Source organism: Aptenodytes patagonicus, chromosome 21 (genome assembly GCF_965638725.1).
Source record: "Aptenodytes patagonicus chromosome 21, bAptPat1.pri.cur, whole genome shotgun sequence".
In the NCBI taxonomy this organism is placed as follows: domain Eukaryota; kingdom Metazoa; phylum Chordata; class Aves; order Sphenisciformes; family Spheniscidae; genus Aptenodytes; species Aptenodytes patagonicus.
In genome coordinates, this window is record NC_134969.1 from 2,978,080 (window position 1) to 2,993,290 (window position 15,211).

General features: G+C 45.1%; 2 protein-coding genes across 8 annotated transcripts; one reads left to right on the plus strand and one right to left on the minus strand.

The window, feature by feature from the left end:
* Window positions 1-1,259: 1,259 nt before the first annotated feature.
* LOC143169836 (zinc finger and BTB domain-containing protein 8A-like) lies at window positions 1,260-6,029 on the plus strand. 4 transcript variants are annotated; one of them, XM_076357532.1, is made up of 5 exons: window positions 1,260-1,267; window positions 1,367-1,490; window positions 2,613-3,600; window positions 4,553-4,722; window positions 4,986-6,029. In XM_076357532.1, exons 3-5 carry the CDS (start codon window positions 2,643-2,645, stop codon window positions 5,313-5,315), a joined length of 1,458 nt encoding a protein of 485 aa, XP_076213647.1. In that variant the 5' UTR covers window positions 1,260-1,267; window positions 1,367-1,490; window positions 2,613-2,642; the 3' UTR covers window positions 5,316-6,029. The 4 variants fall into 4 exon arrangements, with proteins under 4 accessions (XP_076213647.1, XP_076213648.1, XP_076213649.1 ...); XM_076357533.1 differs by lacking the exons at window positions 1,260-1,267; window positions 1,367-1,490 and adding an exon at window positions 2,166-2,174; XM_076357534.1 differs by lacking the exons at window positions 1,260-1,267; window positions 1,367-1,490 and adding an exon at window positions 2,432-2,467.
* Window positions 6,030-8,047: 2,018 nt separating this feature from the next.
* Window positions 8,048-15,015, minus strand: ZBTB8OS (zinc finger and BTB domain containing 8 opposite strand). 4 transcript variants are annotated; one of them, XM_076357270.1, is made up of 8 exons: window positions 14,836-15,015; window positions 13,243-13,427; window positions 11,788-11,812; window positions 11,082-11,203; window positions 10,769-10,851; window positions 10,314-10,366; window positions 10,019-10,055; window positions 8,048-9,322 (listed from the first exon to the last, which is right to left on the minus strand). In XM_076357270.1, the coding sequence occupies exons 2-8, from the start codon at window positions 13,328-13,330 to the stop codon at window positions 9,236-9,238; spliced, it is 495 nt and encodes a 164-aa protein (XP_076213385.1). In that variant the 5' UTR covers window positions 13,331-13,427; window positions 14,836-15,015; the 3' UTR covers window positions 8,048-9,235. The 4 variants fall into 4 exon arrangements, with proteins under 4 accessions (XP_076213385.1, XP_076213387.1, XP_076213386.1 ...); XM_076357272.1 differs by lacking the exon at window positions 14,836-15,015 and adding an exon at window positions 14,618-14,822; XM_076357271.1 differs by lacking the exon at window positions 14,836-15,015 and adding an exon at window positions 14,559-14,605.
* Window positions 15,016-15,211: the final 196 nt, after the last annotated feature.

Below are 15,211 nucleotides of genomic sequence, written 5' to 3' on the forward strand. Positions count from 1 at the left end.
ATCTGTGATCTGGTCAAGCTGGCACTGGGGACTTCTAACCATTTGCAAGGTAGAGAAATGTAAATTATAATCCAAAAGGAGTCCAAATAGTTAATTCTGTATTCCTTTTATTGTTTCTACATGAGTAAGTACAGCAGAATTGTAAGAGTAGTTCAATATTCCAGTACAGGCATTCCAACCCTTGCTTCTTGATTTTTCTGGAACATCTCAAGAAAGTCAGAAGTCAGTTAGAAGGTTATTATTAGTTGGAAGGCAACATGTATGAGAATGAAATAGAAGAAAATTTCTCTTAATTCTGGCCAAAAGGTTGAGTTTTGAAGAAAAGATCTTATAATCATCCAGTCCTTGCCTCCAGACTTTCAGTGTCCTTTTCCCGCTAGATATAAATCTGTACCAACAGTCTGTATGTCTGTTGAGTGAGGGGTATAATTTGATAAGCTAAGAAAAGCTTATAATACCATTTAGTTAAGAAATGTTTTCTATATAACTTAAAAAACCTCCCATATTGGAGTTAGCATAACCTTTCATCACATTTAACTCTTGAAATGCAGAGAGGCGTCTTATTTGGAGCATCAAGAATTTCAAACACAGAACAAAAAAATTTGTAAGGAAAAACTGGGAGAAGTAGAAGGAAAAGGACTTCTGTATCTTGGATTAGCTGTTGTACTAAATTAAACACTAATGAAGCTCTCTGCCACACTCCAACCTGATACTTTTTACTGTGAAAATGGGAACTGTGCTTTTAGCGTGTTCCAACTGAGCCTGCTTTGAGGAGGAGACTGTACCAGATGACCTGTAGAGGTTCCTTCTCAAAATTATTCAATGATCTCGAGAACATGATTGAAAGCGTCTCACCTTCTAACAGGCACAAGATTGAAAGTGTCTTGTCCTCTAACAGGCATCCTGATTTGATTTTTTTTCCACACAGGAAAAAAAAGGACAATCTGTAGAATTGCACTCCCACTTGCAGTACTTTGGTTTAGGATTATCATCTCCATTGTTTGCATACAAAACTTTCCCGTTACAACAACGCTGCTATATTGAGTAATGCAATATATCCTACGCCACAGAACTACAGATATTTCCCATTCAGGTGGCGCCTTCCTTCCACGTACAAAGATACCCAGACTGGCCTTTAACAATAGCAACGCATTGTCTGCGGTAAGGTAGTGGGCCTCCCGGGCAGCATGTGGGTGTGGGAAGAGGCGAGCAGCCCCGACTGCAGGGCGATCAGGCAGAGAAAGCCGCTGGGCTGCGCCTGCAATCGGTGCGTTGCCCCTTTAATTGTGTCCCCAGCCCTCGGGCGTCTCTGTCCAACGCCCACGTCAGCAAATACCTTTTGTTTCTCTCACGTTCGGGCTTCCAGGGCTCGGGGCTGCGGGACCAGCGCGTCGCCTTCAGCCACCGCGAGCCCCGACGCGGGGCCGGGGACCCCGCATCCACCGCCCGCTCCTCTCGGCTCGGCGGCAGCCGCCCGCAGCACCCAGCCGGTAAGTGGCGGTTGTGCTGTACAGCGATAGGTCGGACCGGGCGTCGCGGCTGGAGGCGGCTAGGAGCGGGCTGCTGCGAGGGACGGCCCCGGGCTCCGCAGTCCCCGAGGGCGCCGGGGCCCGGGTGCGACGGCCCGCTGGCAGCTGCCCCTCGGAGCCGATCGTTACTCGGGCTGCCCAGCGTCCTACGCGGGCGCCATTTGCAGCCCCGGGCGCGGCTGCAAGGAGCCAGGCGCGGCAACAAAGGGCTGCGCGGGAGTAGGAGCGGGCGGCGGGTGCGCGGCGAGAGGGGCCGCGCAGGGGGGCGGCTGGGGCGCTGCCAGCGCGGGGAGGCTGCGGGCAGCTGGGGCGGGAGCGGCTGGGGCCGCGCCGGGCGCCCGGCACCGGGCGGCGGCAGCAGCAGCGTGGCGGGGCGCTCCCGCGGAGCGGCAGCCGGGGCTCCGCTAACGCGGGCGGCTGCGGGCTGCGCGCCCGGCCCGGCCGGGCGGAGGGGAGCGCGCAGCCGAGGGGAGCGCGCAGCCGGGCGGAGCGCTGGCGGGCGCCGGTGCTGCGGTCCCCGCGGCAGGAGCGGGGGCGGCAGCCCGCGGAGCCGGGAGGCGCCTCCGCGCTTTGGCGGGCGGGTCCGGCGCCGTCGGGCGTCCCGGGCTGCCCACGGTCGAGCGACCAATTCGGACGGGTGTGCGGGTGAGTGACGGCGGCCTCCGCCAGTGCCGGGGGAGCCCGGGCCGGGAGGGCTGCGGCCGCCGGGGCTCTGCCGCCGCCTTCGCGTGCGGCCCTGAAGCGCTCTGGGCAGGGGCTGTGCCCGCAACGAACTAGTTCACGGCACGGACAGAAGGGCCGAGTTCTTTTTCTCTGTGAACCGCTCACGTCTTCGTCGACGTAACGTTAATTCTTTTCGGATATGCAGTAATCCTGCTGAGGCATCTTTTCACCTCTTCTAGAGCCGCTAAGTTTCTTCTCTCACGTTGTTACGCGGGGTAGGGGCCGCAGGGAGTTTGGAGAGATACTGGGAATGTGGTAACATGCACAATGTTCATGTCTTTAATAGAGCTCACCTCTTTAAAACAGGATTCAGCAACATTGGTCTAGATTGTCATGCTTATACTTGTTTTTTTACTCTAGAGCAAGACTTGCTGTTACTCCCTGACTGGAATGGAGATTTCTTCCCACCAGTTTCACCTCCTCGAGCAGCTAAACGAGCAACGGAAGCAAGACTTGTTCTGTGACTGCAATATCCTGGTCGAGGGAAAGGTCTTTAAAGCACATCGCAATGTGCTGTTTGCCAGCAGCGGCTATTTCAAAATGCTCCTTTCGCAGAGCTCGAAGGAGACGAGTCAGCCGACGACAGCTACTTTTGAGGTCTTCTCTCCAGAGACATTTATGGTTATCCTGGACTTCGTGTATTCGGGCATATTGTCTTTAACCGGTCAAAACGTGATCGAAGTCATGTCAGCTGCTAGCTATCTGCAGATGACAGATATTCTTAATGTTTGTAAGACCTTCATTAAGTCCTCGCTGGATATTAATGAAAAGGAAAAGGATCATTACCTCAGCCTTTCGGCCAAAAGCACAAACAGTGAACCTGCCCATCCCTCCCTTTATCGGTCAAGAAGGAAAGCAAAGAGCAACCCCAGGCGTTCCTATTCAGTCCCGGATGAAAAGACTAATACGGTGAATGAAAATTCCTGGGGTGGTTACAGCAGCTACCTGTCCTCACAGGTGATTCTTCAGCGGGCAGAAACACAGCTATCGAAAAAAGGCAGAAAACAGGGCTCAACGAGAAAGCGCCGAAAGCACCTCGGACTGTCACAGACCCGTGACTTTGTGCAGTGTAAATCGAACAAAGCTGAGCGGGCCAGCGGAGGTTGCAGTGCGTCAGATTCCAGCCACATCTCTCGGGTTGGAGAGGAGGTTGAATTTGATGCCGAGAATGACGTTGATCACGATGGTTACGGGTATAATCACGAATCAGAAGTGATACCGAAGAGGTGGTCTATTGCTCAGCTAGAACAAGAACTTTCAAGAACTCCTGAGTTCATGGAATTAAAAGCAGAGGAACTGTACACCTCGATGCCCACAATTTTAGGTGTAATGAGTAGTTGGAACGAAGGTAAAAAATGCATATGGTTTTGCAAAGTTTGTCTTTATTTGGAAGAATTCAGATGGTCTTTTGGAGAGAATTTGTATGGCTGCATGAAAATCAAAATGATGCCTAGAGTTGCAGATTATTTTCTTGATCTACTCGGTTATAGTGCCTAACAGAACGAGAGACTTTGAAGCCAGAACAGGGCATGAGAATTAGAATCGGAGAGCTTGACTCGGGTATTCTGTAAATTTAAAACAACGCATACCAGATTATTTGGACCCAAGTGGAATTCAATGAAGCCTCAAGAGCTGTAATTGACTTGGGGACCCGAAGGACTGAATTTCTCTTGTAAGGCCCCCAGTACCTGGCAGTAAGAGAGGCATTCAACCGAAATCCAACCTAAGTCCTTCACAAGAGAAGGTCCTGTCACTGGCGGGATGCTGCATGTCCCTTAAGGTCCAAACCCAGCCCAAACTCCACGAGTGTTTGGCCACACTACATAAAGCATCTAAGCTCTTGATGGACTGATGGCATGTGCCTCAGATGGTGGAATAAAGTTGACAGGTGTATTCTTACGTGCATTCCTTTGGAAACTAATGTACCTACATTTTATTGTAACTGCATCAAGACGTTGGGCGTCCTAGTATATTACATAGAGATTATAAATGTCAATTATAAATGAACTGTTAGCTGATGGAAGAGGCAGATATGATGACTGTATATTATAGCTACATATTTATGATCATCTGTATGTCTAAAAAATACCCCGAGTAAGAAAGAATACACTGTCAAATGCCCGTTTAACACATTGAATAAGAAATACTGGGTTTGGGGGTTATATTTGGGGATTTTTCCTATGTAGTGACAGACCAGAGGAAAAATGAACTGCTCCTTATTTAAGCTGAAAAATAATCAAACTACTAGATAAAGAAAGACTCCTGATATTTGACATTTTACCTGTATTTCTCTGTAACAGATGACCTACCTCGGATGCGATTCAAATGCCCCTTCTGTACGCACACAGTGAAGCGACGCGCAGACCTGAAGCGACATCTTCGGTGTCACACAGGGGAGCGACCATACCCATGCGAAGCGTGTGGGAAAAGGTTCACCCGACTAGAGCATTTACGTAACCACTTCCAAACGGTACGCCATTTCAGTCGGAGATTCAGCCTGGAAAAAACCCACAAGGTGTCACTGGTACCAGCTGTCCAGTCATTTCCAGAACTAATACCAGAAAAGCTTCCTAGCTGCACATCAACTTTAATTATTCATCATTTAAATTGGCAAATTAGATTTTTAATTTCATTTTTTAGAATGATTCAGTGAATTTTCTTTTTCTAAAAAAAAAAAAATTAAAAATCTGCTTTTGATGAACACTGACATTTTCAAATTTTAAATCTCTTTAGATACATCAAGCTGGCAAACTGATCTGCAGAAAATGCAAGCGTCACGTAACCGACCTAACAGGATGTGTTGTTCAGCAAGGAACAAGACGCTACAGACTGTGCCATAAGTGTCTAGCGGAAGCTAATTTTGACAGCATCCCTGACGATTTAGATGCAGAACATTCTCCTGTCTCCTGCACGGGAAACAAACGTTCCAAATGGGCTTTGGAGGAGGAACAGAAATCAGATGAAGAGACAATGGAGGAGGAACCGTATAATTTGGTTGTCCGACATGTTAATGATGATATTCCAGATGAGGTAGACGAAAAGGTGAAACCAAATCTTAGGTAGATATATTTGTGTATTTGTTACTGTTGTATTCAAGATTAAATTACTTGTGTCCTACCAACTAATGCTGGTTTATTACTTTCATTAAATATTGCTAAAATTCTATTATGAGAAGCAAAATACAGACTACGACACAAGTTGTTTTGTACTTAGAGACATGCAACAGTGTAACTACTTCTAAATATCATCCAGAAAGTACTTATTATCTGGAAACTATTTAGAAGAATGGGTTTATATTTCATCAAAGACTTGCTCAGAGCTCCTGTTCATAATGAAAGTGTGAACCATTTTACAGTTCTACAAAGATTCTATACTATATAGATTTCTAAAAAACAAATATTGATGATTTGCTTTGAAAAAGTCTTACTAAAGCAGCTAAGAAATGTAAAACACATTTTTGTTGACACTGTAATTAACATGTATATACACCTCAGAAACTTCATAAGAAAGGAGTAAAGAAAACAAGTGGAATTCTTCCTGCTGAAGAACCTATTTATGAGAGCTTTGTTTTCTGAGTGAGCTTACTGCTTCTTATAGTTCAGAAAAGCATGAATAGTTTTAAAGAATACACACAGCCATACAGAGTAGAGTAACGAACAGAGCATCTGTAGTGCACTTGGCTGGTATGAGTTTGCCTTTTCAGATATGCCGTGTTTTTGTACTGTGAATTTTAAACAGAGATACACTAACATGGTTCCAAGGAAATAAAAGTGCAATCACTGGAAGTACAGTTGTCAGGTTTTTTCCATTTTTTTTCCAGGACTGGTGCAAGATTTGCTTAAACTCCTGTCTATCTTATGCTAAGATAATAAAGAGGACAAGTCCCTTTAATTTCAGTGGAACACTTGTGACTTAGATCATGGACCTACTTTAGAAAGGCTTTCCTGCTCGTATAAATTTAGGATGCTTAAGGCTGTTTGACAGCATAAAACCATCTGTTTATAAGACAATTTCCCTTAGAGTTTAAGCAACCTTTGTAATTTTGGAGTCTCTTCAGCTTTTTTAGTAATCGTACTTTTTTCCCCAGTCATTTGGATCAGAGAACCTCCACTTGCTAGAGAAACTGAAAATGCTCAGTACTAAAATGATAAAAAATATATATATATCTCAGAGAGAATGTATAGAAGAAACATTTTGACTGAGAGCAGAGAATGGCATTCACAGTAAGTACTCTTGATAAAGAGCCACTGTTTGGTCTCCTGTCTCATTTTATGCTATGCTTCCTTTCCTGTTAGCAGAATCTGTAGCCTGAGGTTACTGCCAAGCAAGCAAAAATTCCCTGTAGAGAATTTGAGAATAGCCATATTGATTCACACCAAGGTTCTCCCTGTCTCCAATAGTTGCCGTGAACAGATACCTAGGGAAAAGTGAGAACAGGACAAGTCTGTGTAATAATTCCCTAATGCTCTCCCAAACTCTATAGACATTTTCAGTTTAGGGGATTTTCTTAACTTGGGATTTGTACATTTAGTAACCACCAATGCACGTCTTTTCCAAGTACTTCTCCACTCTACCCTTAAACTCATCTAAACTTCTTGCATCAATAGTAAGTATCCTTTGGCAAATGCCTCCACAAGTCTAGTGTGTCCTGTGAGTCCCATCTCCTCTGAATCCGGCTCGTAGAACAGCCACTACCCCGTCTAGCTGATCCCACAGAGATGCACACGAACTCACTACAGAGCTTGCTCAACTAATGGCAAGAAAAGAAGGGTTTGCAGTTTAAGTATGTTTTTGAATTGACCACTTCCAATTGTCTCGGTGGGCCCCAGCTCAGTGAGAGACTACAGCCAGCAATGGGGCTCCCGTAACGCAGCGGGAGAACAGGACTTCCTCCAGAGAACAGGCTGCTGGCTGAAACCTGTCACTCCCACAGCTCTGGAAATGGACCAAGGCGAGTTTAAGGCCTGTTTTATAAGTACTTAATAAATATTGAAAAAAAAAAAAAAAAGACTAACACTTACTTACTTAATTCCAAATGTTTTCCTAGCAAGTTCCTCTCACCATTTCTAAAAGCAGAGCAGTTTACTGTGTTACTACAGCCTGTGACTGATGGTACGGACAGGGCATCTCGGCACTTCTACGAAGTTAAATTTTAACTACATAAAAGCCTCTGGAGGCTTTTGGAGGCCGGGCAAAAGGAAAGGACTCCCCAGGCGCCGTCCTTCAGCCCAGGCGCCCGCCTCCCCAACGCTCCCGGCTGCCTCCTCAAGCTCTGTGGAGAACAAAGCCGCCTCAACTCGACGCCTGATTGGCTAATCCCAGTCGCCTGACCCAACCAGCCAATGAGGTGTCAAAGCCGCTGCTGAGGGGCGGTAGCCGCGCTCTGCCTGGGTGAGGGGCCGCGGCGGCGGCAGTGCGCGCCCGCCCGCCCGCCCGCCCGCCATGGCCCTCACCTCCCGGTGGGTTCAGGCGGTTTGCCGTGCCGAGGGAAGGCCTGGAGCCGTTCGTTTCGAGCAGCGCCAGCAGGCGGGCCCAGGCCTCGCTCTTCCTCCACAGCGCCGCCGTGTCCAGCCTGTCGCCGTAGGGGGCATGCGCTGGAGCCCTGGGGCTGCTCCTGAGGAGGGAAGAAAACCCGGTGTGTGAAAAACCATACTGATTTTTGTCCCACCGAACAGGCGTATCGTCATTCTTATTTACAAAAAAGTCTGCTCACCTTAGCGGAGAACAAAGCACAAATGTAATTCATTGGTGTTAAAAATCCACTGGCCAAAATTATTCACACACAAATCCATTAATTCTTTCAGTCCGAGTTTTATTTCGGCATTGACGCTTTCTCAAAAAATAAAAGGGATTTTATCCCTCAATCTTCACAACGTGGGTATAAAACCAGATCTATTTAAGATGACTTTACAACAAAATAAAGATGAGACACTACCTCCAGAGGTGAGGCACTTGTAGCATTTACAATAAAAAAGGTCAGGCAGCACCGACCGTCCCTTACTCGCTGCGCCCCTCTCACATTTAAATACCAATGGCAGGTAACGCACGTTTGCTGTCCTGCGATCTAAAACAAAACACACTTTTGATTATTTTTGATTGATTTTGATCCAGTGAAGTCCATAATCCTTTGACGTTAAAAGACTGTATTGTCCTTTCTAAAGGGAGAAGTGGAAGCCGATTCAAACGGTCTGCTTTTTAAAAGAAGAGAATCAGCTTTTGCAAGACAGTTGGGAGTGAACGCGCAGAGAATCTGGTGCATCCCCTTCTACAGCGGCAGCAAAGCTGCCTACCTTTTAGAGTGGTAACAGATGCTATTAGGATTCCATGTACATGGTCACATGCTTTAGGATTTCATGTCCAAATTTATTTACAGCAATTCAGCACCACCTGCTGGCATGACTTTTTTTTTTTTAAAGTAGTCTAGAAGGTGTAGTGGTTTGGTTTTTTAATTGGTATACTTTCTTAGGTGTCCTTTGAACAGTCAGAGATTTTTCTACATTAAACCCGACCCACTGCAGATATTTTGGACCCTTTATATCATATGGAGGAGGGATGTCACCTCAGAATTAGAATATTTAAATCTGCAAATGAAATCATATAGAATAACATTATCTCCTGCCACGCTACAAAAAAAGTAGTATTTTAGCTAGCAGCTCCAGTAATTTCTCTGTTCAGTTCGTATAGCTCCTAGCACATGTATCAGCCTTAAAAGATGACTACCAGCATTTCTGAGAGACTTTCAACCCCTACAACACTCTTTCTTCTTCTCAACACTCCCCAAACCCCAACTAGTTCTTTTTTTCCTGGCATTGGTCTGGCTCACCATCCTCAAGTCAACAAAGAGGCTGACGTTCCCCACAATTACTCCCTTCAGTTTATGATTTGAATTTGCCAATTCCTTAGTTACTTCCACAAGGATTACAGTTTTCAAGGGACTTTTGCCAGCCAATGACAAGTATCCACTTGATCACACTTTTCTTGCTTTAAATGTCAATGATGACAAAGACTTCTGGCTTTTCGTCTTCACAGATCTGCATTGCCGAGTAAGTTATGGCTTTGACCTCTGTGCCCTAGAGAGAAAAGACACAAAAACGTGGGTTTTCTAAATGACATCCCTCGTAGCAGTTCATGATAATACACAGTATTTACCACCTTCTACAAATGCTATCCAGTTTAATAGTTTTTCTCCCCAAAAAGCTGTAACTGTATTTGTTCCGATGAATAAGAAAGTTGGCATACTAATGGCAAGACTTAGCCAGGCCAAACAGTGAGTAAGTAACTCTTCCCGTATTTTACTGCCTCTTGAATACTACAAATTCCTCCTCTTACCTCTGACAGAACATCAACGTTTGCTATGCTAATACTGACACAGCTGGCGGGGAGATAAGGATTCGCTCCTAGTAATTCTTTGGGGGGGGGGGGGGGAGGTAATAACTAAGCAAAAAGCTGTGATAATAGTGTGAAAACCAAACCCATGTACGCATTCCGAATATAGATTGGTTTACTGTGTTACCAGTGTCACAAAAAAGGAAGCCAACTGTTGAGTTTTGCTAGTGCTGAGGAAGCATCAGATGCTCAGGTCAACAGTTTCAGGAACATATTTACAAAAACCAGGCAGAAAGTGAGATCTTAAGTTTAGTGCCTGTGACACCATTCAGACGTGTTTATACTTGGATCTCTTGAGAACTTAAAGGACTGATTTAGAAGACACCACCCCTCCCCATCCTACCCCTAAAAGGTAGATGTACAGATGAACCACTGCATACCTGAGGGTGTTTGGGTAAACAGAACTCTTCTCCCCACCTTTAAAGGCAAAAAGAAGAGAGGTGGTTGGAATTTTGGTAATATTTATCAAATGTTATAACTTGTTTCAATGATGAGCATAGGACAGCGAGACTTTCATTTAAAGCCTCAGAGGAACTAAAAAAGCAGCCCACAATCCACTTCTTAGAAAGCATCAGTGAACTCTGGCACATCAACGGTATTTCAGAGTGGTGACTGAAGGCAATGTGTGCGTTTTCAGTGAAGATATTCATTACTCAAATGATCGTTTAAGCTCACCCAATTGATCTTATTTTGAATTGCATTCGGTCAATGTAAAGCACTTTCACCTCCTGCAGGGAAATCAAGAGGAGAAATATGTCAGTGACATCTTCTATCTATCAGGCAGAAAATCTCAGTAAATCCCATTTACAAGGGTTCTATTCCACTGTTTAAATGGAATCTAAAACCAGAGAATCTGAGTGGCCTCAAAGAGATACACTGCTACTTGGAACACGAAAGCAGCAGAGCTGCCCCGACCTATAATGGCAGCTAATGGTTGGTGTTTGTGATAACAGAGCTTAACAATTTGTCTCTAGAGTCCTTCTGCCCTGGTATCTTCAATTCTCCCTGTGTTGTGCTTAAGTGATCTGTTGTGTCCTGGTTTTTCCTGAAGTAACATTGCATTCAGAGCTGGTATTACCAGAGAATAGCCTCGACCTACACGTGGAAAAAGAACAAAACGGAACACTTACCCTGGGTATAAAGAACTCATTAGCGCTGAATTTATACAGCCACTCGTCCAAGAAGTGGAAAAGAAGAGACAACATGTCATGTCCTGCATGTTGAAGCAGAGAAGAGTCAGCTGACTGTCTCAGCAAGAACACTCAAACGTTTTTAAGAGTACATCAGATGTACAGCTTCTGCACTATTAGAAGATTCAGATTAGCGATGCTTAATTAGATTTTAATTAACTGCAACAAAACTACATCTAAAGATTCAAAATTTTGGTACTCTTCTTCCTCAGGGTTCATACAGTTCCAATATAAAAAGTCAACACAGCCTCACCTTCTGCCTCTACCTCTACTGTATCCACAGGTTCCACGGTCTCTGTATCAGTCATGTAGCCAAACATGGCCATAACGCACTGCTCAAACGCTTCTTCCAAAGTGTCTCCCCAGGCATGTAGCCTAAAAAGACACGGGATAATTTACCAGACCATAACAACAACAACAAAATAATCCCAAAGTAATATGCAGGTGAGAAATCAGAACGTGAGAATTAATGCAGAGGAAGTGAATGAACAAAAATACTTGCTTTTCTGTACCTACGCATTTGGGCAGATTACAAGAGATTTTCCTTCTTGTGGTTTGTGAGAAGAGTTTCTTGGGAGAATATGGAAAGTGTGTGTTTCACCAGACAACAAGAAAGTTCTTTCCTAATATGGCTAATTGATGTCTATAAAAGTGAACTACTCAGAAGAAATTTGGTTTAAAAGGAAGAGATTAAAAGGAGATTTCAAAAGACATTTCCAAGTAACAGAGGCTTAATCAGAAGCACCACAGGAGTATTACATTAGAAGAGAAACCAAATGTGATTCTACGCTCTCCCAAGAGCAGAAACAAAATTGACCGTCAAAAACCCCAGTGTGCGACATTTCATAGTTCCATAAGGTGTACATCTGCAACCAGTCTTCGACAGGTGTTCCAGACTTATGTAAGTGTAAGAAATAATCAATTTGCCATATTGAGAAATCCCAGCTGCCCATACTTACTGCACATCTGCTGTGTGATCCAAATCTGAGGGGGAAGGAAAAAGAAAAGGCACGACATCACCAAACATATTTTAAAAATGAGGATTAAAGAAAAGGAAATCAGATACCGTTGTTGTAACAAGAACTTTTTGCATTCATTTTCAGATGTGAATCAGTGATAATCTATTTTCCAGTATATTAGAAAAAGTTAGCACAGGTGGAATCTTGGATTATTTCTGCCAAGCAGAAAAAGCGTTTAATATAATTATGTCAGTGCCCTACGTGTACAGCACTGTGTGCAAGGTATGGCTGTCGTAACACAACAGGCTTCTACAAGTTAACTGCAATAAAAAGAAACTTTAACCAGGAGTAAAAAGTTTTTGCTGAAGTCTGCAGGACTGAAAATTATTCACGCAGAGGGTGAGATTTGCAAATATTTCCAGCTCAGTGAACAAATATACCTGTCCACACCCAAAAACACCCATTATGCAAAAAGGAGAACTTGAAAAAAGTATGTAGTAGAAAATAGAAGGCAATCTTCACTAAAAAGGTACGATTAACATCCCAACCATGTATCAAGTTTTACATGAATATAATTTATATTCATTTACAGGAATGAGAGAAATGCAAAATGATAGCAGGTTGGCAGAAACAGAGCTAACCTGGGGTGTAAAATAAATGCCAAGTCACGATCACTCTAACTGAAAGATTGTTCCGATGCTGTTTAGATCGTTCACACACTATTAATGGATTCTCAACAATGGTCTCTAAAGCAAACAAATTCCAGTGGATGTAAAAGAAGAATAAACCCTCTTCCCGTTATGGAAACAGTGTGACTATTGTAATATGTCACCATATTTCTGCACTGCTATCACATAAAGATCTGAACGCATCCTAAAAATACGTATTCTAACAGAGTAATAGACACTGTCCCTCCAGACAGACACCGCTGAAATAGAAAACAGTCAGACACTGGTGTCCTGTGAGCGCCTTAAACTAGCCCTTGGGCTGCCAGCCACTTGCTTGACATGTTCTTAGAAGACATTCCAGGGGTGGGGAAACGGAGAGATACTGATCTTTCAGTAGTGCACGTAGGAGAAAAAACACCACGCAGAAGACCAACACGCTCTTGAACATCAACTCCTATATGAGAGGCAGAAAAATGTACTCCCTTGCTAAGAAGTAGCTTGAAAGGGGAAAGTTTTCGAGGTGAGACTTAACTAATTTATTTCTATCATGATTTCTTTAGCACCTATAAAGAAGGCATTTATCTGCGATAAAGAAAATTGTAGATATCTCATGTCTATTAATTCAACTACAGATGTATCCCACAGTCCAAACACATACGATACCGGCGTATTAAGAAACCCCACATGTGCCTAAAAGGCATATCCTGCTATCTTCCTTCCCCTCCCTCCCCCTCCTGACTGTACTGTCACACGTACGCTGCATCAGGACAGCGTTAGAAATACTCACATTCGTACTTCTTATTGAGCGGTGGGTATTTGGCTTTGACCGCCTTCTGCTCCTCCGTCAGGTTGTAGTCCCTCTCATCGGCTGCCATAGCTGCTGGGCTTGAGCAACACTCACTCACTTCCTGGCGGTAGGAAACATGGCCACCTCCGCGAGTGCTTCAACCCTGCCAGGCTTCCCAGGCGATGCTGCGGTAGAAAAGGGAGAGCTGCCTCTCAGTTCAGTTTTTCACTTGATAGCAGTTTGGCAACTGCTTGTACACAGGCTCAGATATTCAAAACAAGATACTAAATGCATGTCATTCAAGCTGTTTGCTGTCAGAACTGTCACTGGGAGACGGGGGAAGTTCGGAGTTCAATCCTACACCGCTTGTCTCATTAACTGATACGAGTTACGTTTGGCCAGTGAAGCCAAGGGATTACAGTCCTTACAGAAAGCGTGGACTTTGGCCTTTTCTGGGAAGAACCATGTTTCTTCCTCCTCGTTGTGTACACCACCAAGCATTTCATTCATCCTCAAATAATAAAATACAGTAATAATGAAAAATAACGAAAACAGCTGTAAAGTGAATTAAACTTTCATGCTTCAGGTAACTTCTACTGAATTTTACAGCTGAGGGTACTCAGCCCACTAGTACATTACACAGCAAGCTGAAATATGCATTGCCTCCAAACCCCTAGATGTGACCTTACACATGATTTTTCTTCAGGAAAAAAAAAGTCTAGTTTTCTCTTAGGCCAGGGATTGTATTTAAGCCTTCAAACCTAGAAGCAGATACGACTGTCACACAAGTGCAGAGGTTTTCCTCTGTTCCTTTTCTTGCAGAATGTGGGAGTTTTTTTAATTAAAAAAAGCCCCAACCAAACAGTGAACTATATCAAATCCCCATTTAAAAGTCTAATTCTCAGACCAGATCTTAGTAGTTGCTGTTTCATGCAAGCTTTCATTTGTAAATCTAACAGACACAAATTGGAGAACATGATTAAGTTCGGGCTAATTAATTTTCCTCAGACGAGACCTCCCCAGATTTCCAGATATAATAACCATTCTCACTCTTTCTTCATTTTTTTGTGCGTTGTAAGATTTATCCACAGCTGAACCCAAGACTTCCCCAAATAATGCAAGTGCTAGATTTATAGATAGCACGTAACATCATCAAGACTGCTTTTAAACAGGAGTGGTTCTTACTCCGAGGCTTAGAAACAAGACTACACAGAATTCCCAGTTTCTACTTTCTAAGCATCCAGGTATGTTGCAAAGAGAGGTCCGAAATTGAGAAGCCAGTGCTCCTCTTTGGGAACAAACCCAGTTGAACACACATTTTGATTTTGAACCGGTTAAGCCTCGACTGCGGACAGTCCGATCCAGGACTGCTCACCCCGCGTTACCCACAGCGGGCCGATCGGAACCAGCTACGTACTAAGGAGGGCTGTCTGCAAAGCTCACCGCTGCACTGAATTAGGGAAAAAGGGAAGTTATTAGTGATTATAGACAATTAAAAACCCAAGAAGCAAGTTGAGGATACTCCGAAGATTTCTGGGCAGCCCTGTGAGGAGGGAAGGCCGTGAGGACCGGGCCTCGGCCCCACGCACGCACCGGTCTGGTCCCGTTCGGTCCCGACACGCTCTGCCCACCGCTGTGGCGACCGAAGGAAACCGCGGACCGCAGCCACGGGCCTTCCCGCTCCCAAACCGGGGCCTCGCCCAAAAGCCGCCCCCAGCCGCGGCCGCCGCAGAGCCGCCCCTCAGCGCGCAGCGCTGCCGCTTTAAGAGCTGAGCGAGCGGCGAGCGGCGCCCTCCCCTTCCCCTTCCCCTCCGGAAAATGGCGGCTCCCAGGGGAGCTTCAGCGGCACCCTCCTCCCCGCCGCCTTCTTCCCGGCCGCCCTCCCACGTGACCGCCGAGCGCGCTCGCCTGCCCCGTGTCCCCGCCCCGTGCCTCTCGCCGATTGGCGGCCGCGGCCCGGCGGCGGGCG

Bases quoted from the DNA above. Each gene is read 5' to 3' on its own strand.
- LOC143169836 (XM_076357532.1), top strand. From the start codon at position 2,643: ATGGAGATTTCTTCCCACCAGTTTCACCTCCTCGAGCAGCTAAACGAG. The intron at 3,601-4,552 runs GTAAAAAATGCA...TCTCTGTAACAG, and splicing joins AATGAGTAGTTGGAACGAAG to ATGACCTACCTCGGATGCGA. The intron at 4,723-4,985 runs GTACGCCATTTC...AAATCTCTTTAG, and splicing joins TACGTAACCACTTCCAAACG to ATACATCAAGCTGGCAAACT.
- ZBTB8OS (XM_076357270.1), bottom strand. From the start codon at position 13,330: ATGGCAGCCGATGAGAGGGACTACAACCTGACGGAGGAGCAGAAGGCG. The intron at 10,852-11,081 runs GTGAGGCTGTGT...TTCAACATGCAG, and splicing joins AGTAGAGGTAGAGGCAGAAG to GACATGACATGTTGTCTCTT. The intron at 10,367-10,768 runs GTAAGTGTTCCG...ATTTCCCTGCAG, and splicing joins ATGAGTTCTTTATACCCAGG to GAGGTGAAAGTGCTTTACAT.